The sequence below is a fragment of the Manacus vitellinus genome, unplaced genomic scaffold, assembly GCF_001715985.3.
Source record: "Manacus vitellinus isolate BGI_N305 unplaced genomic scaffold, ASM171598v3 scaffold_0_pilon, whole genome shotgun sequence".
NCBI classification, from domain to species: domain Eukaryota; kingdom Metazoa; phylum Chordata; class Aves; order Passeriformes; family Pipridae; genus Manacus; species Manacus vitellinus.
The window spans coordinates 39,878,951-39,902,299 of NW_021938789.1; the positions used below are offsets into that span (position 1 = coordinate 39,878,951).

At 47.7% G+C, this 23,349-nt stretch overlaps 2 protein-coding genes across 2 annotated transcripts; both read right to left on the reverse strand.

Annotated features, from left to right (window-relative positions):
• Window positions 1-531: 531 nt before the first annotated feature.
• ARL9 (ADP ribosylation factor like GTPase 9) lies at window positions 532-6,673 on the reverse strand. The gene is made up of 4 exons (XM_018071943.2): window positions 6,474-6,673; window positions 5,490-5,658; window positions 2,787-2,962; window positions 532-1,713 (listed from the first exon to the last, which is right to left on the reverse strand). Exons 2-4 carry the CDS (start codon window positions 5,503-5,505, stop codon window positions 1,534-1,536), a joined length of 372 nt encoding a protein of 123 aa, XP_017927432.1. The 5' UTR covers window positions 5,506-5,658; window positions 6,474-6,673; the 3' UTR covers window positions 532-1,533.
• A 1,731-nt stretch (window positions 6,674-8,404) lies between these two features.
• SRP72 (signal recognition particle 72) lies at window positions 8,405-22,144 on the reverse strand. Its single transcript, XM_018071958.2, has 19 exons — window positions 21,982-22,144; window positions 20,890-21,010; window positions 19,042-19,165; window positions 18,137-18,280; window positions 17,262-17,373; window positions 16,176-16,207; window positions 15,505-15,629; window positions 15,353-15,410; window positions 15,043-15,174; window positions 14,521-14,649; window positions 13,944-14,016; window positions 13,306-13,370; window positions 12,238-12,333; window positions 11,670-11,773; window positions 10,996-11,073; window positions 10,213-10,350; window positions 9,929-9,966; window positions 9,462-9,621; window positions 8,405-8,661 (listed from the first exon to the last, which is right to left on the reverse strand). The coding sequence occupies exons 1-19, from the start codon at window positions 22,085-22,087 to the stop codon at window positions 8,487-8,489; spliced, it is 2,010 nt and encodes a 669-aa protein (XP_017927447.2). The 5' UTR covers window positions 22,088-22,144; the 3' UTR covers window positions 8,405-8,486.
• Between the last annotated feature and the right edge of the window lie 1,205 nt (window positions 22,145-23,349).

The window sequence follows — 23,349 nt, forward strand, 5'->3', positions numbered from 1 at the left end:
TGACAGGAAAGCCAGAGATAGTGAAACAGTCGCACCGTGGGGAAAACAGGGGTGATTTCAGGTAGCCACGTGCCCCGAGGGCAGCGCTGGCCAGGAATCGGGGGCCGGCATCACCACTCCCAGCTTCGGTGCCAGGGGCCTGCCGGCAACCAGCCCTCCGTGCCCGGGAGCCCTTCGTCCCTCCAGAGCCCTGCACCTGCAGCCCCGCGCGGGGCCGGGGCGGCGGAGCCGCTGCCGGAGCGGAGGGGCGCCCCAGCCCGCCCCGCGGGCCTCGGCCCCAGCCCTTGGATGGGCCCGGCGCCGCCATGCCCGGCCCTCCCCGCCCGCCAACGGCTCCGCCCGCCCCGCCCGGCTCCGGCCGGCCCGGGGCACACACAAGCCGGGTGGGAAGGGCGGCAGCGGTACGGCCCCGGCCTGTACCCATGGGTTTAAGGTGACAAGGCCTGTTTTCACGGCGGCTCACCCAGAGAGGCCTCGAGAGCTCCCCGCAGCCCAACTCCTTGTTCGGGTAAATGAAGCCCAGACCACGGGTTAGGGTGGAATTTTCTGCTTTATGCATCTGTTACAAAGGACAAAACTACAGAAGCCTCGTACAATAGATGCGGTTGCAAAACGGGTCCTTACAGGACTGCTCACGGGGCCCTCCTTCGAGTATAATTAGGAGGACACTGGGAGAGTGACACTCCATCAGCAGCTCATCACCGTCCCCGCCTGCTGTGCTAACAGAAACCACAAGAAACAACAGCGTTTTCACACGTAAGACTGCTTGTTCGAGGACATCCCGGACTAAGCTGAAATAAGCCGCTCAGCCTGAAGAAGGAGTCTCCCAGCTTTGGTGCCAATTTAACTTAAATGCTTCCAGTCACTACCTCAAATTACACCATTTTGGTTTTTTGCCTGTAGGCAAAGAAACACTTAATGTATGACTGCTTTCATTTTCTTGTTCTTACCCACTAAACAAGCAGTAACCAATCCAATTTCCAGAGATTACAAATTTGCCACTCCCTTAACAGCCAGCTCCAACACAGCAAGAATTGTCACTGTCAAAAATACTAGTTGCAGCACTTTCAGTTTCTGACACTGACAAGAAGTGAGGTCTCATTTTTAACAGAACACCTGTTAAGCACCATTAACAGGATTCTATAAAATCTGTGAAGTAAACATATTTCAGTTTAAGCCTGAGACATCAAGCCAGGTTAAATTCATTGGATGCAACTTTGTTCCACTGACATCAGTGCTTGATTCCCACCTGGCATGAAGCTATCTAGCCCATCTAAGCCTTATATCCCCTGAACTCTGCTGTCTGAGAGACTAATTTCCCCCTACAAACATGCTAAAAATAGACTACTTCTCAAATGTATTTTCAAACCACTATAAATTAGATTTCCTTACCAACTAGACATCACTTTCAGAGGAATTCCACACCCACAAGGAAAACATATCTGTACATTTCAGTTGCCGCATGGCAAACTGGCCATACAGTAACACCTGCTCTCCCTCAGCCACAAACACCACCTTGTAGGAAAAGAGCTGTCACTGTGTTTCCAAAACCAGCTGCGCTATCAGCTCCTTGGCATCCTTCATGCTGGAGGAGATCTCAGAGCCGTCTTCTGCCACGTGGGTACCAATCAAGAACATCTTCCTCTCGTCCCCAATATCAGACAGTGCCAGAGCATCGTGGATATCAGTGATGCAATATGCGCCTTCAAGGTCCTGATACACAAAAATAAAACAAGCCTGTTAGTTGCAAGAGGTGGCGGCACCATTCCCATTTTGAGCCACTGCTTTTGTCCAGGTAGGGGAAGGGTCTCAAAAGCTCTGGGGCACCATTCTTACCTACCTTCTATGAGGTCAAGTTCTTATGCCCTAAAATGCTTTGGGAAAAAGAGTTTATCCCTAACCTAAGTTCTTCACAAAGAAATATGAATACAGTTCTGTTTCTATTTCTATACTAATTCCAGTGTTTCTGTTAACTCTGTAAGACCACCTGTAAAAGGCAAACAAAAGCCTGGCTGGCCCAAGACCCCAAGTGTACATCAGAGAGTTACAAGACCAGTGCAAATGTACAACAGTCATGCCCTGCCTACCTTCTTAATCACCACTGTTGCTGGTGCATTTGAGTTTGATGAAGCCCACGCCTGCACTTATGTTCAAGAGTAACACAAATGACTAGTAACATGCCTCAGTTACCAGAAATTTAGGAGGCAACAACGTAGAGCAAACTGAGCACACAGCTCTGATAAATCTATGATTAAAAACCTTGGGCTGTTCCGTCATCTGACCATACCGGAGGCTCAATTCTATTCCAGGTACAGCACCAATCATCAACACTTTCACAAAGAGCTTAGGAGGAAGCACTGCCTTGTGAGGAAAGCTGCTCCTTCTCTCAGATTTCAACAGCAGCCTTAGGAGCAACCAACTGGACAATCTGAAGGCAAACAATGGTGCTTCACTGTTTAGCTGCTGCTAGGTAGAGTGGCACTTCTAGGCAGATACTCAGAACAGAAATCTAACTCCAGATCTAACTGTGGTCTCCCTTGCAGCTCTAAAACCTGTGCAGCAGTTTCCACCCACAGCTCTGACTGCATCTTTGCCAGGCACAGGACCTGCATCTTGCAGATCCAAAACTCAACCTCAGATTATTTTGCTTTGCGGTCAACAGGTGTGTCAGAACGACTCTCAGCCATGTGGCCTCCTTAAAGGCACAAAGCCTCCTTTGAAAGGCTTTGTTGCTGTTTCCAGAGCTGCTGCCAGCCCAAGCTCAGCTAGCAGGAGGGAACTCTTACCTGCTTGTTGGCCAGAATCACCACGGGCAGGGTGGAGTTGTTCTGGATCAGTTGATGAAGCAGCTGTTTCGCCACAGGCAGTCGGGCATGATCAGCCGAGTCCACAACATAGACTAGCAACAGCACTTTGGGCAAGTACATCTTCCAGTAGGAACGCAGAGATTCACTGCCCCCAACTGGAAGAGAAGACAGCAGCAGAGTATTCACCAAATGATTCAAGCAACACTACTCCCAGAGGTGCAGTTCAGTTGGGTTCACTTTCTTTATGGTTGCTTTCTGCCTTGTTGGTTCTTGCTCTCAAACAATTAGGGAGAGTAGAAAGAGGTTCAGTGTCCATAACACCATGTCAGAACGTCCCCATATAACCTATCTCCACATGCCTGTCTCATCCTAAGACAAAGCAGGTCTACAATTTCCAGAGAAGAAATTTCGCTCTGAGGTGAGGAAAGCTCTCATATTTGAGAGGCTCTCTCCGTATATGAAGCTCTCTCATATTTGTATGACACTAAGAACTAGTTCAAAACTCCCACAGTTTTAATATGGTCAAAAACCAGAGGTGCTTGGGAAGAGAAAAAAATCAAGTCCCAGCAGTCTCTTCAGGCAACCCCTGAGTAATCTTTGCACAGGATACATTTCTACCTGAGCTCTTCTCTGCTGGGTACAGAGGAAACTGTACACCTTACAACAATTCTGTGGTGAATCCATAGGCAGCAAGTTGTTTGAGACTGTTGTTCCCATCTGGGGACAAAGAGTTCGGTACTTTGCTGAGTGTAATAGGAGAAGGAATAACTATTAAGTATTTCAGATGTGTTTTCAGGTCTCCAAATCTTGTCCAGCTATATTGCAGGACCACTTGCTTGAAGAGTACTGAGGTGCTCAAAAGGCATGGGTGAGTCTCTCAAAAGCAGCAAGTTCTCAAAGCAATATATCTGGGGTTCCATATAATTGTCTCCTGCCGTAGACAGGAGCTCTTTTCAAAACTGACTTGCTAGTCCACCATCTTTTACTGCCCTCCATGACTTTGTTCTCTTTCAAAGCAATTTCACTTAAAAGTCAAAAGGATTCAGCAGTTTCAAGAATATGGAAAGGGAAGTAACATTTCCCACTAGGGCATGTCTGCCTCTTCTTCAAGCACCCTGGTGTACCTGTAGGCAGAACTGCAAGATTGCCACTGTGGAAAGGAGCCAAAAGACTGTGACAGACACATAACACTTGGGACAGAAGCCTCCGATGCTGTACTGTGATACTGTAGGGGCTCAGCACCGCTCCCTTTGTTAAGTACATTCATGCATAGCATAACCCAGGGGTCAGCAGCCTCACATTTTCTTTTCCCAAACCAGTAGGAACTCAGCAGAAGCAAGGAGCTCCTATCCCTTGCAGAGACAAAATACAACCCACTTATCTGTATGATGGTACAAAGAAAAAGATAGAAGTTTTCTATCTGTCTAAGCCAGCAAAATAAAACCCCTGCTGTTTGCTGATCACCTTGTGCCATGTGATCACAGCATAGGCTGCTGACCCCAGGACTAGGCGATGGTACAGACTGGATAAGTAACCAGATTAGAGAGCCATGCATGGATTTACCTGGCTGAAACTGGCCTGAGACATTGCATTTCCCATGGGTCAGATCGCAGCCATCACATCTCAGTCACTACCAACCTGGACCAGAGAGGGAAGGACGACTCAGAAACAACAGGTTCTGCTCTGGGGTGTGCAGTGCTGGGCCCAGACCATCCCCAGGCAGGAAACACCCTCTTACCTACTAGGTGAGGAGCACAGACTACATGCATAACTGCAGAGACGATTTCCCCAAGCCACTGCAGAGACTCCTACGCTATCAAGACTCAGAATGAAACTCTGCCTTAACGGTCTCATCCTCAAAAACTTACCTGGGAATAGCATAACTCCTTCAGGCCTGCTGACAAAGGTACAGAGGCATCCATGCACTAGCTGCCAACTGAGACAGTTGAGCACTGGTGCAGAAACAGAGGAAGCAATGGGCAGCTTCTTCCTCCAGAGAAAGCAGGCACTGATGAAGCTGGGATGTCAACTTCTCTGTACCAGGGACTGACCTGACTCCACGGCCTGCACCTTTCCCATTAGCTAGCTGCACCTTGAACAGCTCTGACATCCCAAAAGCATCACAGGAGATGCCCTCTGCAGGCATGGACAATACCCCAAAATCAGCACGAAGGACAATACAGAAATTTTAGCAAAATGCTACAGACCTTCAAAAGCTGTTAAAGACTAGAAAACACCACTTATAAGGCTTTTGAACAAAAAGCATACAAAGCTTTTCTCTTCCTCCTCTCTTCTTTCACTTATTACTTATTCCTCTGTGGCTCTTGCCCCTGGCCAGGCATGAGCATCAAGGAGAAGCTGTACAACGGCTATGGACCACAACACAGGCCTTACAGGGGAAATCTCTCCTTTGGGCTGGTTTCACCCAATCAGGCTTGTTACCCTTCTCTCTCTCAGAGCAGAACTCCCTAGCGGCCAGGGCTGAATGAAAACTGACCTAACACCACTGTGTCCTTCAAAGAGGCTGGGTAGGAAAAGAGAATCCCCAAGGTGAAAATAATCATAACTTCATGTTATTGGAGCAGGCATGCAGGAACATGGAGTTTTTAAAATATGTGCCTGACCTCTAGGGTACAAAATAGGAACTTATTTTATGTTTTGCACTAAAATGGGTTCACTCACTCTCCAGAAACTCCATCTGGGACTCCTCAGTGTTGATGCAGATGGCATTGAAGCCCTCGGTGGGAGCCACGCTGCGCTTGACGTGGTTAGTTGCCAGGGAGTGGAGAACGCTAGTCTTCCCAGCCCCATCCAGGCCCAGCACCAGGATCTGCTTACTGTATCCTTTTCCCTGCAAAGCGAGAGGCAGCACCGTTAGCCGGGCAGCCGGGGCAAGTGCAAAGCTAAGCAGGGCTGGGGGAAAGAAGGAGGCTGAACAAGGGGCCTGGAGGGCACAAGCAAATGCCACTTGGCGGTGAGGAGGTGGAAGATGCCCGCCGGGCTCCTGCGACACAAGGGCACGGCCGCGGCGATGGGGGAGCGCCCTGGGGACACCGCCGGCCCCGGACGCTGCTGGGAGGAAAAGCGGGAAAGCGGCCCCCGGCGCGGCAGCCCGCGCGGCGCAGGGCGGCCGCCGCGCTCCAGAGAGCGCGGGGCCGAGAGCCCGGCAGGGCCTGAAGGCCCGGCGGCCCGCGGCGGCGGGCCCGCGCAGAGGCGCGCCGGCGGATCCGTCGGCGCTCCGACTCCGGGCCCTCGCCCGCCTCCCCCGACCGGCCCGGTACTGATCGGCGGTGGCAGCGCGGCGGCAGGCCGGGGGGCGGGCAGCGCGGTCGCGGCTCCGCTGGCGGGCCCAGGCCCGGAGCGCGCAGGCAGCGCCCGCCTAGGGCCAGCGCCGCCCGCATGAGCGCGGCCGTCCGCCAGGCGGGAGCCCATGCCGCCCGCTCGTGCACAGACCCGTGGGGCGCGCGGGCACCGCGGGCACCGGCATCGGCGGGCACCGCGCACCGCCCCGGGCACGGAAGCGCCCCGCAGCCCCGAGCGCCGCGCTCCCAGGGCCAGGCTGGGCACACGCGAGCAGCGATGAAGCAGCGACCCGCGCCACGAGTGGCTTTTCAGTGTCACAGGGAGGCCACTCGTCCCCCACGACTGCTGCTGCCCTCTCCTTACCCCAGTCCCACGGGATTTTTTCCCAGCTTGCCTCTGTCTGCGCACCCATCTCTGGCGCAGCAGTCAGGCCACTGTCCAGGCACTCGGGACAGGCAGGGCTCCAGCAGTGCCACAAGTCAGCGTTTCCATCAGGCCAGAGTTTCAGCCAGGTTTGACCAGAGAAGAACAGCGCCTTTTGAATAGAACTGCATTCTCCAGAAACTGGAATGCTGTAGGATAGTGCTCTCTCTCCTGAAGGCACCAGCTGCTTGCTAAGAGGAGGCAAATCGCCCAGGGAAGTAATTTAAAAACAATACTCTTTGTTCAGCACTCACTTGGCAGCAAATGGCTCTGGCAGCCATTCATACAGCTGTTTTCTCTATGCTCATTCTTCTCACTCAACAACACACTTTCAGCCCCCCTTCCAGATACTCCCAGCATACAGTAAAGGAAATAAAAACTGGATTCTATTTAGTAGATTTTTACTCCATGGGCACTCATGATTTGGGTTTTTTTTTTAAGCCACGGTAACATTTCCCTTGCTCCCTGCTTTTTCAGGCCTTTGCTTTAATCCTTTCAGAGGCAGAAGCCTTTGCCTTTTGGGCTGACATCTGACAACTCTCTCTGAGGTGCTATTTCTTGCACCTTGACAATCCATGTCTGGAAAAATGTTTTGGCTACATTCAGATCAAACCAGAAATTTCAAGATGGGTGTTGAGAGATAGTAGTTGTTAAGCATGAATAAGTTTTCAGCAGAATGAGTTACACAGAGTTATAATTCTGTGTGATGTAGTATGCCGTTTGCTTAGCTTTACTTGTTTAGCTGGACTTGCTGAAGCCTTGGGCCACAAGCTGTGAACTTACACCTAGATACCTTTTCAGCTGGAATGGAGTTAGTTTTCTTAGCAATTTTTCTAGTAGCTGGTACATTGCTGTTCTGTCTTTAGTATAAGAAGCATATTGATAACACACTGTTTTTTTCATTGTTGATAAAGACGTTTATCCTAAGACAGCTTTTCTAGTTTCACATGCTTTTCTAGCAAGCAGGTGCACCGGAAGCACAAAACAGAAGATAAGGAGACAACAACCATCAGCAGTAGTTGCAACTTCACAATATAAGAGCTGTTAACAGCCTTCCTGCATGAACACAAAGAAATACCTCACTAAAGTGTTAAAGATCCAGACCAAAAATACCCATGGACCAAGAGGCAAGTGCAAGGTACGTGTAGGGCAGGTGCATAAGTCTCAAAGGTATAATTGCTTGGGGATTTCTTTGTTCTGGGTCCCTCTCCAGAGTCAGCCAGCTTAAGCTGACCTGCTGCTGTACCATTCAAGTTATTTATTTTTATAAACCCAACACCTGAGACTCTGCTGTGGGAAACCTATGCTCCAGCCCAAAGGAGGAAGAAGTGCACTTGGAACAATCAAGCACCTTGTGTTCCCCCTTGTTTTGCCAAGTCCATTAGAATAAGGCAGCTGGCTTGCAGAAAACAGGACAATGAGTCAGCTGCCATACATTTTGCCATGCTTTCTCCTTATCCCCCTTCAGATTATCTTCTCCTACATGATCTAGTCCCGCTGATGCTTTCCAAGACGCTTTGTGCCTGTGCTCTATGCGGGTCAATGACCGACTGGGACAAGATATAAAACACAGTGCTTGCATGAGACACCATCAGATGCATTATCAGATAAATCTGCTAAAGGCCTAATTCAACATATGCAGGAGCGTAAAACTACATTTCAAGAACAACTTGATTATCCCACATCTCTTAAATGTTTGGCAGCCTGGACAGATTTCTTCGTAGGGGCTAATTTCAGTTTGGCAACAACCCTAGGCATGATGGGGGCAAATGTGAGCAAGGGAACTTGGTGGGCAAAGGCATCACGGCACCTATACCAGCCCATCTTCCCCCAGACCACTGACAGGCAGGACAGAGATCTCGATGCCAAGAGTCTTTCGCCAGCACTTTCTTTTGATCTTTATTCTGCAACCAGCATCACCTACTGAAGGAGAGAGGTTACACATCCTGCTTTTTACCACCCTCCTTTAGCCCCTTTCTTTTTCTTCTGCTGCTGTTTCTTCTTGGTGGCTGCAGCACCAGCGGGTTTTTGGTGCCTGGGAGGGATGACGTTACTTGTAGCCGATACAGCTGCGGCGCTGCCAGGCCGAGGGGAGGTAGGTGGGCTGCTGGCAGTTCTACTGGCATCCCTGCAGGCAAGACAAGAGAAAGAGAGACCACGTGGGTTTACAATGACCTGCAACATGTGGTACTAATGCAGGAAGCTGACAGTGAAAAATACAGCTGCCCCATAAGATAGCATTATGTATGGGAAGGCACTCATGCAAGATCTTAAATAAGCTTCAACATACAGAAGGGCTGATGGATAATGGGAACATGTCTCAAAGACAAGGCAGTCACCTTCTAGTTGATGTTCACTAATAGTTTAAGTCCTCAACAACAGAAGTAAGGCTAACTTTTGAATATGTGACAGCTCATGCAACACACAAGAAGTCTTTCAGGCCCCCACTCTTAGGCAGTGGAAACCCAGCATCCTTTCTCTCTCAGATGCTAGTGTCACTATCTTGCCGTCCATACATAAAGGTAATCCCCGATTCCACCTCAAATAATGTGTCAACTTAGAAGGAAGTACAGTGTTTTCTCGAATCATGGCTAATGATTCTCCAGCTGCCAAAAGACTTGAACGCAAATAGCTCAAGAGAAAGCATGCAAAATTCATCTTAGCATCAAAGCTAGATAAAGCACATTAAAGGACTACGGGAATTTTATTTGCACCATGGCACCTTCAAGTATGCCTATCATATCACTTTGGTTTTCAGCAACCTATAGGGAGAGCAGCTGGTAGCAGGTTCAAGCAGCAAAGTACAATTTCCCTTGTGCAATCTGCAGTTGGTGTGGGGAAAGAGCCGCAGCAGAACAGCACAAACCCATCCCTCCCAGCAGCCCAAGAGTGATTCCCTGCATCAAGCCTTGCAAAATGGGTACTTACAGTTCAGATGAGCCAGCTGTGGTTGAACCCTGAGTCCCCTTGCCAACCTGTTCCTTCTTCTTGCCCTTCTTCCGTCCACGATAGTAGGAACGCTCCCGCATTGGAAGCCACCGCTCAGGGTCAGGAGTCACCTTGGGGTCGTAGTTCTTAGGCAGCTTTCCTGCAGAACATCCAGTGTCAGGGAATGAGACTGGGGTCAACACACTAGTCAGGAACATGCAAGGCATGTAAGTAGCCAGACAGTGCAAAGAGCCCAGCAACCCACATCATCCTATCAGGGTGTTGCTCTCACTTCTATGAAAAAAATGTCCCATCCAAATAAGCTATCATGAAGATCTGCATTCACAGGGACCCAGTCCTAACAGGGGGCTCTGGCTCCTGGGGAGCTGGAGGCTGGCTATTTGAAGAAACAATCTGGAGAGCTCCCTGGAGCTGTGCTATGTCAACAGCTAGGAAATGCAACTTACCCTTCTTTTTTTTCTTCTTCTTCTTCACTTCCCCTTGTCTGAAAAGCAAGAAGGGGAACAGACATTGTGACACAGCATGGACAGAGCAGACAAATCAACTGAAAACTAGCTCTGGAAGAAGCTAAACCATCTCTCTAAGAACTTGGTCTGCTGCTACATGAAACTTCTTGCAGTTAAACAACAGGCTCCCTTTTCACCAGTGTGCCTTCCGAAGCTATGCCACCACCACACCAGGTGTGGTTCCCGTGCCACCCCAAAGAAGGATGCACCAGAGCCTGCTTTACCCTTGCTCCTTCTGCTGGTTATCTCCAGTGAGCTTCCCAGCTTTCTTCCGAACATAGGTTGCTCCATGGGAGTTCTCCAGCGCATCGACATCTACTTTCAGTGACATGGTGTCTGAGGAAGGCAAGTGTTTGCTAAGACTGCAAGGGAAAAGTTCAGGGATGCAAACGAGCAAGCATAAAGACCCAGGTTTTTTCCAGACAGCAAGAGGCAACTTCAGCTTGAATAAATTCTGTCTGTTAACAATGCAGACACCAGACAGGCCTACTGGGTTAGTTCTGTCTCTCTCACCAGGTTCTTACACCAGTTGGGATGAGCTTCTTAATTGCCATCTGCCTTATTTTTCCCTCTTTAATATGGGGACAGAAGGAGCAACTTCACCCAAATGCAGCTCATGTGACAAACGCAGTATGTGAACCCTATTTTGGGTGAGTGAGACCTTAGTCATATTTTATCAGGCACAGTCCTGCATTACTACCACAGGTTTAAGATTCCAACCGGAAGGATGGAGGTGTTCTATTTTTTGTTCCACTGAGTCTTAAGTTATCAATTCTCAAAGAAAATGCAGCCAAAGACAAAAGGGGTCGGAGATCTCATTGTAATCAAGCCAGTTAGGGAAATAATGTAGCTCCAGACAACTTGACCTGGATATGTTGCTGTTCTGGAGATGTTCCTTGCCTTTCTTCAGGCGAGAGTGAGTCTGAAGTCCCCACACAGCTGAAAATTCAAGTGAGCAGTGCCCAAATACCTCTTTCTTTGGTCTGATACCACCATCAAAAGGATACACTTTAGCTTTTTCAGGGTCAACCAGGGAATAGGCAGAGATGAGCTGTGCCAGAGTATGCACATCTTTTGGGTTTTGCCTTTGTAGGGGAAAAAAAAGACAAAACAGAAAAGGACCAAGTTACCAATGTTACTGATCCCAAAGACTGGTATCACCATGCAAGAGCTTGCTGCTGCAGCACAGCTGCTGTCTGTGGGGACAGGCATATCAGCCTGTGGTCTCCTCCACAGCACATCACCAAACATCACTAGTGTGGACAAAGGGAGGTGCAGACAACCCCACAGTGTCATGAAACATCCAATGAAAGATGAAAAACCCAGTAGCAAAGGCAAGTTAACAGTTCCCCTAGCCCCCAAAATCCCATCAAGTGCACAATAAAAACTAAAACCTAAACATCCAAGAAAAAATTGTGCATCCCAGTCCCCAAAGCAATCTTTGCTGTACACAAGAGGCCTCTGGGACAAGTCTACCAGGTTTTCAAGTGAACATCAACTATAGATCAAATGAATTCTCTCTCCTCCTTCCAAAATATGGCTTTGCATTGAGGCCCCCGTGCAGAAGCAACTCTAAAGAATGGCTACCAGTTAACAAAAATTGTTGCAGATACTGCCTGCCACCAGACAGCTTGCAGAGGACTCTGGGTTGAGACCTGCTGCTCTCAACCACCCAACTCACTTCCAGAGCTCTTCCAAGTCGCTGATTGCTTCCTTCTTCCTGCCATGCTTTAGTTTGAAGTTGGCAGCTTCCCTTATCAGTGACAAATGGACAGGAGACTTTGGCTGAAAGACACAGCAGCCATAATTAGTTCCTTATTATCACAGCATGAAGCCCAGCTCTAGCTGGCTTTAATGCCCCTGAGAGCTGGTCAAGGAGAACTGAGTTAGCATCCTATAATGCAGAAAATAGACGGCCTTTGCACTCTGGGATATGAGGCAGAACTGCCTGGGACAAGGCAGCTTGCTGCTCCACCATGCTGTCTCATCAGGGAGAAGCCCTGATTGCTACATTCGGGCATCCATTGCCACCACTCTCCTAATGTGACAGGAGCTGCTGCTCCCTGTTTGCAAAACATCTAAAATAATGTAACAGTGATAAACAAATGTTCACAAAACAGGAGCTCACAGGCCTCCATAACTCCAACTGGATAGCTGCTGGGCTATGCACCAACATGAAAACCTGAGTTGGACTAGCTAGAAAAGACTGGGACACATCCTTGCACATTAGCTTCTCTGGTCTGACTTGCCTGGAATTGCTGATACCACTGGATAGCCTGTGTGAAGACCTCAATTGCACTGTCAATATCCTCTTCATGACTGTACATTGTCACCAACGCAGACACCTGCAAACATTCAAGAGCAGCATACAGATCTTCATGCAAGTTGTTTATAGCCTGGGGTCAGCAGTTAAATGATAGGATTTCCCAAAAGCAGAGTCAATGTGAGCTTTCTGCTCTGTCCCTAAAAAACAGCTGTGGTAACAGGCAGGATACACAGGCCAGATCTTCCTACCCAGGTTCCTCCCCAAAAAACATCCCTACCATCTTTCTCCTATGGTACAAGCCTACAACTGCATCCACTGAACAAACGTTCTTGTCTTGCCACTTTATCTGCTTACCACTGGACACAGTTTCATTAGAAACCCTTTTTCTTCCTTTGTTCTCTATTCCAAGAGCCATGAAAAAAGATGAGAGATGATACAGACACCATCTGTCTGCCTACATCCCAGTCACAACCAGAGGTGACCCAGGGCAAGGAGCTGCTATTGTTAACTGCCCCTACAAATTACTTTGATCATTCGCCCTTGCAATTGGAGCAGACCCACAACTGTCAGCCCCTGCTCAAGATGCTTATGCTGAGCACACGAGCACTTACAAGGTCATCAAGCTTTCCTGGATACCACATGTGGATATGCATGCAGTCTGGGGTGATGCTGTGGGGATGAAACATATGGCACTTTCTCCCTAAGGCCTGTTGTCCTAAAGCTGCTTCATAGTACATACCAGGGAAGGAGTTGCTCCAGTCATGTTATGCAAGTAAATCCAGGCAACATGCAGGTCTCAGAGACTATGAGGGAGTGGGAACATAGGCAGAGAGCATCCCTGCTGACAGGCAGAGTACTTCTTTGGCTAAGTTCAGGCTACCTGATGCAAGTTATAATCCCACCTTTGTCCAACACAAGGAAGATGGGCTCAAAATCCCTGTAAACACTCAGGTCAAGTGAAAACCACAGGGAAGAGGCAAAAAGGAACAGGCAGTGCAAAGCTGTCCTACAAGGGAAAAACCTCACGCAGTTTAGACTGAGTTTTGCTTACCATACCAGGCTTGTGCTGCAGTTCTTCTATGCTCCTCAGGATCATGCAGGCTTTGGTGACACTGCCTAGAAGAGAGATAGGGAAGAACACACTCTGAGTGGCATGGCAATACTTCATCCCAGCAGAGAACTTCGAGCCAAAGGTAAACAACGAGGACAGAACGATTTCCCCTTCTCAGATCATCTCCCCCTTTCCAGAGTTAAGGACAGGCCTCCACACAATGGACATTTCGGCCCTTGCCACATTCCACAAGGGTTCAGGAGCAAGCTTTTGCAAGCAGGGTCTTCTCTTCCAGGTGCAACTCTGTGCTGCTTGACTGTACACAGGAATGGTACCATTAGGGAGCCGCACATTGCTCCCGAGATTATCCTGCCCCAGAAGAGATTCCTGCCCCCTATTATTCACAAAGACTGTGGGCATCTCTGGCAGTGATCTGTGGAGCCTGCATATCTGGCCATTAAGCTATAAGCACTATCCTGCCAGAGCCATGTATATATATTACCTGACTGAAAGCACCTCTGCTCCACACCTCTGTCACAACAGTGACTGCAGCAAAGATTGCCCTGAAGTCTGTTTTTCTCATCCCTTTTAGCATTATCATGTACAGACACTTCCCAACAAAGAAGGACAATTAATACCTTGAGCAATTTTTAGCTGGGCCATCGTCAGCTTGATCTCAGCTGCATTGGCAGGGTGCTGGTCTGCAAAGTCCTGAGAGTCAGAAGAAAGAACAATTCAACTTGTGTGTGGGCACGAGACTGTTGCTTTGGTGAATCATATCTCATGCTCAGTCACGGCAAGCTGGCAAGAGCCAAGGGAAGTTTTCTGGCACAGGCAGGCTTCAGCACACAGCAGAAGAGGTGCCAGTGAGCCACTGTCCTTTCAGATTTCTGTCCCAAGCCACTCATTTCCTCCAAAAAGAAGGGTGTTGCAAATGCTTGTAAGCAGAGCAGCAAAGACTACTGCTTACCCTAGAAGAAGTGTACTACAGCTTCCTAAGCATAAGAATCAGAGGTGTAAGGGAACTATTTCCCTTTAAAAGCAGCATTGTTCAGTTGAGTGTGAAGGCCTTCCAACAGCATTAAACCAAACCAAAATAAGCAGTCAGATACCCCTGGAAATTTAAACCAAACAAAACAAACTAAGGGAAAACAGCAAAGGAGAACACAAAGCACAAGTTTAAATGGAGCTTGGCAAAACTTCCTTTTAACCTACCTGCAGAAGTGCCACAGCCTTTGCATGCTGCTTCTCACGACACAGTTGGGCTGCCTGGATAAGCACAGGGAGCAGATGCTCAGGGCTCTGCGACTGCAGGCTTGCTGACAGCTTGCGGCACTGATCTGCCTGAGGAGTGGGAAGAGAGAATACACTTATCTCAACCTCTGCAAGCATCTAACACAGGGCTAACATACCTGCAGTACCTAAGATATGCTTGTGATGACTTCCCTGAAACGAGTACACAGAGCCAAGAACAAGTCCTCCTAGTGGCACTTCAGGTGCATCTAAGACCACTCATATCGCTTTTATCTTCTAGTAATCTCCACACAGTTCTCCCTACAGCAATACTCAAGTCACTAAACAGTCAACCAGTTGTGCTTTTAGGGATGATTTTATTTTTCTGCTCAGTTATGTGCCTAAACCAAGTGGTCTTGTCTTCTGACAGAGAAAGCTGCATCTCCCAGTCAAACTCCTGTGGAGTAAATCTGTAGCTACTTACTGCTCATCAGCTTCCCCTACCTGGTTAGTGTACATTGCCAGCAAAGCTTTGTTGAATTCAATCGCCTGGAGCTGTTTCTTGGAGAGTTTATGCTCGACACCCTCTGCATTGGTCAGCTTCACCTTTTTCTTTGAGTCAAAGACATTTTGGTCCTAGGGAAATTGCACATCATGAGAAGATTTCACTATATTCCTTGAAGAATAAAAGGCCTCTGGGTCTGAAATTTAACTACTATTTAGGAAAAAACTTTTCCATTTATCCCCCCTCTCTCCACAAAAGCAGAGAAGCAAGCTGAGTAACTGCATCGAAAGCAGTAAGCTAATTCTATACCTTGTTAATTGTGATGATGTTATTTGCAATGACAGCAAGAAGTCCTACATCTGTTGGCCTGCAGACAAGAAAAGCAGAAAGCATACTGTTATTAAACAGCAGTCTCTCTACAGATGGGAGGTTGAGCGTTTGTTTTTAAAAAAACCCCTTACTTCAACTTGATTATTTGATTGTAGAGCTGTAAAGCATCCTCTGTACGACCCTGCAGTTGCATGATATAAGCCATCTGACCATGAATAATAGCCAGCTCAGCCTCAATGTCTTCCTCTGTCACATCCTGAAGAAAAATCAAAGTAAAAATGCTGCTATGTCACCTCTCTTACCCTGGCTTCTGTCTGCTGGCAAATGTCTATGAGTGTTCTTGGGCAGTATTAGCAGCAAAGTACTTCAGCTACTACAGATGAAGGTCGTAGCCACAGCACAAACAGAAGCATATGTGGGTTAAACTGGGAGAAAAGAAAACTTCACCTACTCCTGTGAGAACCTGAAAATTCTCTTGTGTGCTGAATTTGCTCAAACCAGTGACTGATTACAAATTTCCTGTTTCTCACCACCCACTCAGCGTGTTCATCCATAGCAGGAGTAGGTTACAGGGAGCTTTCAGACAACCTGTACCCATCCTACCTGCACCAGCACAGGCAACTCTGCAAGGAATACAGCCACAAACAGCTTGCAGTGTTTGCTACCCTTCTGCAACAGCCACGATCGCTGCCCCAGCCTCATAAGCTGGTCCCAGCAGAGCAGCACTGGCTCTCCTCTGGCTCTCTGCACTTTGTGACCACATGGCACAAAGCAAACACTCTCCAGAACATCAAGAACTTACAGAGTCTTCTGACAGCGATTGGCGACACAGCTCTAGAAGGAAAAACAAATTGAAAAACACAATTTAGAAGGCTTTGGGGGGGGGGGAAAGGCTAGAAGCATGGAGAAATAGATAACTTTTTTTGTGTATTGCTGAAACTTCTGCAGCACTACAAGGACAGAGGAGACTGCAAGTTTGATGATGGATGGGACTGAGCATGAGATACTGTCCCTCCCAGAGCTGCCTTCTGAGAGCAGAGTCATATGCTCATTTTCTCTCCTGAGCAAATTTCCTTACACCTAGCTCCTGATCTTTTCCATAAAGATCACTCAGCTACAACTGCACACCATCTTGGGAGTTATTTTAAGTGCTACAAGCCTGCAATATTGAGATTACATCACCCTTTATGGGGCAGCAATTCTGTTAGTTTTCAGAACCCACACTAGTCGCTTCTTAACTTTCTCATATACCTCACCAGAACATCGCTTGTTTGCTCTCCAAAGGACGCCTGTCAAAGCATATATGTTCTTCATCAAAACTGGGACAGAACTGACCTATTTATCTGCAAGAGCAACTAGATCAGACAGAAACTAGTCCTTCCTAGTTCCCACCCTCACCTTTTTTTTTTTAACACATAAAATCCCTCTTCCACCCCATAGAAAAAAATCCTCTTTGCAAAAAAAGCTCATTTATCAGCTTACATTAATTTCATACCTAATTCATACCAAGAAGTATTTTTAATTTTTATAGCATATGTTTAAATATACACTCATACTAACAAATTTAGGAGTTAGAATAGATGAGACATCTCATGTTTATAAGAGATTACACTCACATCTACTTCCTACTTTAAAAAACTGCACAAAGTTATTGAACACAAATCAGGGGGTTGCAAGAAAGCTAGGAGATGGTACATGCTGCACAGTTCTGGAAAAGAGATGCAGAGGAACATTTCTACAAAAACACCAGTTGTGTCAGGAACTTAAAACAAATCCTGATGCTGGCCAGTTTTTAAATTTCCAAAGCCTCTTTTCCTCTGATTTGCGTCTACAGAGAGCAACTGCTCCTATCACACAAACCTTCCCTCTCACCTCACCATGTTTTTACCTTCTGCTTTCTGTAGTTTTTTCATTGCTTCATTCAACTTTCCTTGCCCAATCAATGCACATGCACTGTTATAACACAGCTCGTAGGTAGCTTCTCGAAGGCCCAAATCCTCCTACAATGAAAAGCAAATGTAACATTCAATAAATGCCAACTGATCTGTACAGATTTGACAAACAACAGACACAAATTATAGTTTTCACGTACACTTAAATTAATCCTTGCACAATAAATTTAAGAGGCAATTTTAACAGGGCACACGCCTGGCAAGTAAGTCGCAGTGCAAAGGACCTTCCCTCACATAGTACAGAGTCAGAGGTAACTGACAAGGCAGCAAGGAAACTCCACCCTGAACTTGGGGACTACTTAGACTGCTGCAAGAGGGCAAAACTGCTGCTCTACAGAGTTAGAAAGTGGATCTACAGTGCTGATCAGAAAGCTGAGCACGCTATGGACACCTTGAAGGACAAATATTTCCAAACAGATGTGAACATTACAATCTGCACTGTTCATTAACAAAAATATTCCCAAGCATGGCTGGGTGATCCAAGAAGTTAGCTTTTACCCTGGGCAAGAAGGTAATGAGAGAGGAAAGTGCTAGTCACCACAGGTGTTCTGCCCAATGCAGGCTCAGAGAGATCTACTTTCTGCTCTGTTGTAACATCTACAAGTCTCCTAGAGATCAAAGGTGAAGTATAACTCATGATCAATAACAGCATTTATTCCTCCATAGAGGAAAAGCCACTAGCTGATTTTCAGTACGTTCAGAAGTCATTAAGAGACAGGAACACATTTCTATCCTGTTCAGTATCTATAATTCCATATCCTTTACTCCTTGGCTCTCACTCTCACACACATAGACACACATACTCACTTACTGGCACCACCTTCTCCCATGTGCTTTGTGCTGCCACAACAGCAGAGAGGTTGGTTTTTCTCTCTTCCTCATACTCATCCTGGGAGTTGCGGATGAGATCCCTGTATGCAGCCAGACAATCATCGTAACGCTCCAGTCTGTACAACTGCGAAAGGGAAGGGATTAGCATTCAGAACAGTATTTTCCTGGGCATGCTGGTAACTACAGCCTCCTTCCTCCCTCCCCATGGACAGGGGCAGCAGAGCATCATATGCTGAACATGACTAATATTGCATCTACCTTTAAGGGCAAACTATATAGATTATATTTGCAAGGACTCAAGCAATGACACCAGATACCTGCAAAAAATGACACAGCTCTTACTCCTAAAACAGCTTCTTTAAAAGCAGCAGTTTACACAGTTTTGTCCTCAAACAGCCTTCTTCCAAATTAGATCGCCTCTCTAAGAAAGAAATTAAATGAATGGTCTTTCATGCAGCTGAGAGAATTCTTCACAAAACTGTTCTGATCAACCGGGGAGAAACGAGAGAAAATAACATAACTTCTTTCCTGCTTCACTTTTAATGCCCGAGATGTCAGGTCCCACAAACCATTCCTGGACAAACAGCTCAACCACAAACAAATCCCATCAGATCTCTTCCATCCTCAGCCATATGGCTAATACCAGGCCAGACCCAGGAAGGGAGTGGGAGTCACAAATCGCTTTGGTTTAGAGGGGATAAAACGATGAGTCTCCCTCCAGCAAAGCCACCTGAAGCTCCACAGAAGTTTGAGCAGTTGGAACTGTACCTACCCTTACCTTCAAGGCAGAGAAGGAAATTCTGTCCCCATACTTGCCCCCCATTAGAGGAGGGACAAGGCATCCAGCATATGAAACTCCCACCAGGAAGGAAAGCTTGTAATTACCACTTGTCCATAAAGCTCCTTCAGCTTGTCTGTCTGCTGACTGGCACTCTGAATGGTCTTGAGAGCACTTTCAATACGATTCAACCTGTATTCACAGTAGGCCTTCTCAAAGGCAATAATGTCACTGCAAGGACAAGACAAAGGCTGACAGCATGCACTGTAGTTTGCATTCAAAAGCATTCACCCACATAAGCACACTTGTTTAATCAGCCCTAATTAGTCTCAGACTGCTACGTAACCCAAAATCCAAACACATGATCCCAGATTACTGAATTATGTATCCGTTGAGCACTGAAAGTACCTTAAACCTACTTTGTGTTCAACAGAGAAAGCATATCAAAACTTCACCTAAAAAGAGGTTCCTTTTTAATGGCGTCTCCAGCCAAACAGCATTCCAAATCCTCTCCGCCCCCACCTCCTACTGATTATGCTAGTTAAATGCTTAAAAGGTGGAACAATACCAAACCTCATTCCATGACTCTTTCTTAAGGAGAAGGTGTATCATTACAACAAAAGGTTGTTACTGCAAATTTTTAAAGACAATTTACTCACACAGAGAGAGGAAGGAAAAGGTATAAAATACAAATCTCTCTTACAGACTGATATGAAGACAAACATAACATTAACCTATTCTGAAACATCAGTGCAGCAGAACTGCAGCAAAAAGGTTTGCTAACATAAAATGGGCTTCAAAGCAAGCTCACACCAGCAGGGAAGCATTCCCAAAAAAACCAAAGGAAAGTTAATTAGTGATTCCTTTAGTTCATGCCTGGGGCCATTTGCTATCAGCTTTTCTTTGCCTATTTAAAATTGTCTCGATTCATCTGAGTATTAAGGAAGTTTGAAAACAAATTAATGGCATTCAGAATTAAAGAAAAGCAGTGGGCCACCCTCAGCACAGGACGGGACAACTTCAAGACAGAGAAAGAACCACCACTTTCCTGCTCTGCAGGACAGAGACAGACACATAGCAGAATGAGGCTAAAGAAATTATAGGAAAAACTCTGAAGCCAGTTGGATTTAAAGAAAATATTCCTCCTCCTTACCATATAATTAAAAATTAAGCTAAAAAACTTGAATTAAACCCCTTTTGTCCCAGGAAAGAAGGAATTAGTGAATAAGGTAATTATTCAGATGTGAACATAAATGATGGCATATTTCATCACAATGATACTTCAATACACTTTTCTGGGAAGTTCCTTAATAAAAGCAGTATCTGAAATACAAAAATTTTGCTGCCAGGCAGTTCTTGGGTAGAAATTTTCATCCTAGTTGTTGCATAAAGAGCATCCTTATTAGGAAGGAAATCAGTCTTCTTAATGACTCAAATGAGAAGCTTGACTTGTCCTCAGACACAAGTTGTCTCCAAGGTCCTGATTTTGAGAGGATGCACAAAGGGCTGGCACCACCACAAAGGCTGAGGCAGTACCTTCAGGCTGGCAAAGGAAAGGACCCCAAGGAGCAGCATGGTGAGATAGCCAAGCAAAGCCAACAGTTCGCTGCCACTGGCAAAGGTTTTTCCCCTTCTCACTCCCACTGAGATCTGTCCCCTTCCCTTGTATCAGCTGTGATACTCAGCCACACCAACAGGCAGCATCAGCACATGGAGGTGGCTGAGAGCTACATCAGGGACAGTCCCTTCAATAGTGAGAGCAAGATGTTAGACTGCCTCAAACTCACCCAGACCCATAAAAAACCAGAGTTTCACTGAGAAGACCAATCCCAATGTCTCTGAGCACCTCCTGCACTTTATTTTGCTGCCTTATCAGTCCCCTCCACTGAAGCTTCAGCAGCTTCTCAAGGACTTAGGGTTTCATATTTTGTAGAACACAGCAAAACACAACTCACCTGGTTAACACTTTAGTGTGGGTATTGATTATGCTGAGAGCTTCCTTGAAGTTCCCATTCTGGATAAGACACACTACTTTGCACTGAAGGGCAGTCACGTCGTCTTTGCTGATCTGCAGTACTGCAGGGGAAATCAGTTTCAATACAATGATCCAACTCACTATAAAACACACCAAGGCTTTGTAAGAGCCACATGTTGTTACAGGTGCAAAAACCCACCCCAGAGAGCGGTCACGTCAATTTAAAAGGCATGGCTTACTTTGGTTCATAAAAGAATTGAGCATAAATACTGGAATTACCCGAAGTAACCACTATGCTAACATGTCTGGAACAGAGCTGCACCAAAGGAGCTGGACAAACACCTGGACAAACCTTTCACTGGCATTTCACTTTCAGGCAGAGAACACAGTGCCAAGGCCTGAGTGCCACGTAAAGCATACTGAGGAAGGACAACAGCTAGTACAGAAGAACAGTGTGGCTCTAGATAGGGAGTCACTTTACACACTAACACTTTCTGCCACTGGTAAACAGGGAAGTAGAACTAGGAGAGAGACACAGGTTTTGCTATTTGATTTTTTCATGTGATCCCAGCTCTGCCAGGAGAGGAGACGAGTCCCTACTCTGCACAAGCAGCAAAGACAGAACTTTTAACCATTACATGCCTTATATAGCAATCCCATTTTGGATGCCAAACCATCAAAAAACCACAGCCCAACGTGGACTCTCAGCCCCAAGCAAGTTATCGCTCCCAAGCCAGTCAGTCCATAAGTACACCACTCCTCCAGTTCCCAGGGGAAAAGCACTCCTTTCCCCCACGATCAAAACAGAAGGAAACCCCACGAGCAGCTCCGAGGCTTTGGATCACACCAAGGGATGCATGCGATGCAACAGAAGCACCTGCTGCTGCCCGTCTCGCCTCTTCCCCAGCACAGTCGGACCCGCTGGGGCCTTTGCCCGCTGCCCTGCTCCCGGCACGAAGCCTACGGACGGACAGCCCTCGTTCCCCGCCACACGACAGCGCCCCTGCACCAGGCCAAGCCCGCCCCGGCAGGGACCGGCGATCCGCAGGGCGGTACTACCGCCCGCACTCACTCTTGTTGACGGACTTGAGGCGCGGGCGAAGTCGCCGTTCTGCCCGCCAGCGGTTCACCTCGCTCCACAGCCCTGCCGCCGCCGCCGGCCCCGCTGCCGCCGCCATCTTGGGAACCGGGACCAGACACACGTCGCGGGGGCGGGGGCTGCGCCGGAACCGGAACAGCCGAGCGGGGCCCCGCCCCCCGCCGCGCCGTCACCTCCTGACAGCCCCGCCCCCAGCCCCGCCCCCCGCCGCCCTCAGCCCGCCCGCCTCCCGCCCAGCGGCGGGCAGTGGGCACCGAGGGGTTGACCCGCCGAGCTGGTGCACGGGAGTGATGTTCGCTTCCTGCTCTTCCGTGCAACATCGCGAGTGTGAAGTTCAACAAGGAGGGCAAGTGCCGGATTCTGCAGCTGGGACAGGGCGACCCTGAATGTACGGACAGATTAGGGAACGACAGGCTGGAGAGCAGTGGGAAGGGACCTGGAGGTCCTGGTCGATGGCAAGTTGAATCTGAGTCAGCAGTGCCCTGGCAGCCAGGAGGGCCAACCGTGTCCTGGGGGGGCATCAGGCAAAGCATCGCCAGCTGGTCGAGGGAGGGGATTGTCCTGCTCTGCTCTGCACTGGGGCGGCCTCACCTTGAATATTGTGTGCAGTTTTGGGTGTCACAATATAAGAAAGATGTTAAGCTCTTAGAGAGCATCCAAAGGAGGGCAACGAAAATGGTGAAGGGCCTTGAGGGAAGGCCATGTGAGGAGTGGCTGAGGGCACTTGGTCTGTTCAGCCTGGAGGAGACTGAGGGGAGAGTTCATTGCAGTTACAACTTCCTTGTGAGGGGAAGGAAGAGGAGGTGCAGACACTGATCTCTTCTCTGTGGTAACCAGTGACAGGACCTGAGGGAATGGCCCGAAGCTGAGTCAGGTGAGGTTTAGGTAGGATATTAAGAAAAAGTTTTTCACCCAGAGCATGGTTGGGCAGTGGAAGTGGTCACAGCACCAAGCCCGTCTGAGTTCAAGAAGCATCTGGATGACACTCTCAGGCACATGATGTGATTCTTGGGGTGTCCTGCACAGGGCCAGGAGTTGGACTTGACCATACTTGTGAGTCCCTTCCAACTCAGTATTTTCTCTGATTTATTTTGATTTCATGAAAAAACTGTGTGCAGCCGTAGTACCTTAGTTATTGCCAAATTACCTCGCTCCTCTTCCAATGTTTTGACTTAAGAAATGCAGTTAATATTTTAACCAACCTTTTTCCCCTCTTAGAATAAACAAACAGAAAAAAAAAAATCAACAGATATGACCAAAGTGAGTGTGTGTCAAGAGAGGGAAGGGGATGATGGCTCACCCCAAAAAGATTTTCCATCAATTCCCATTACTTTCTTCTGT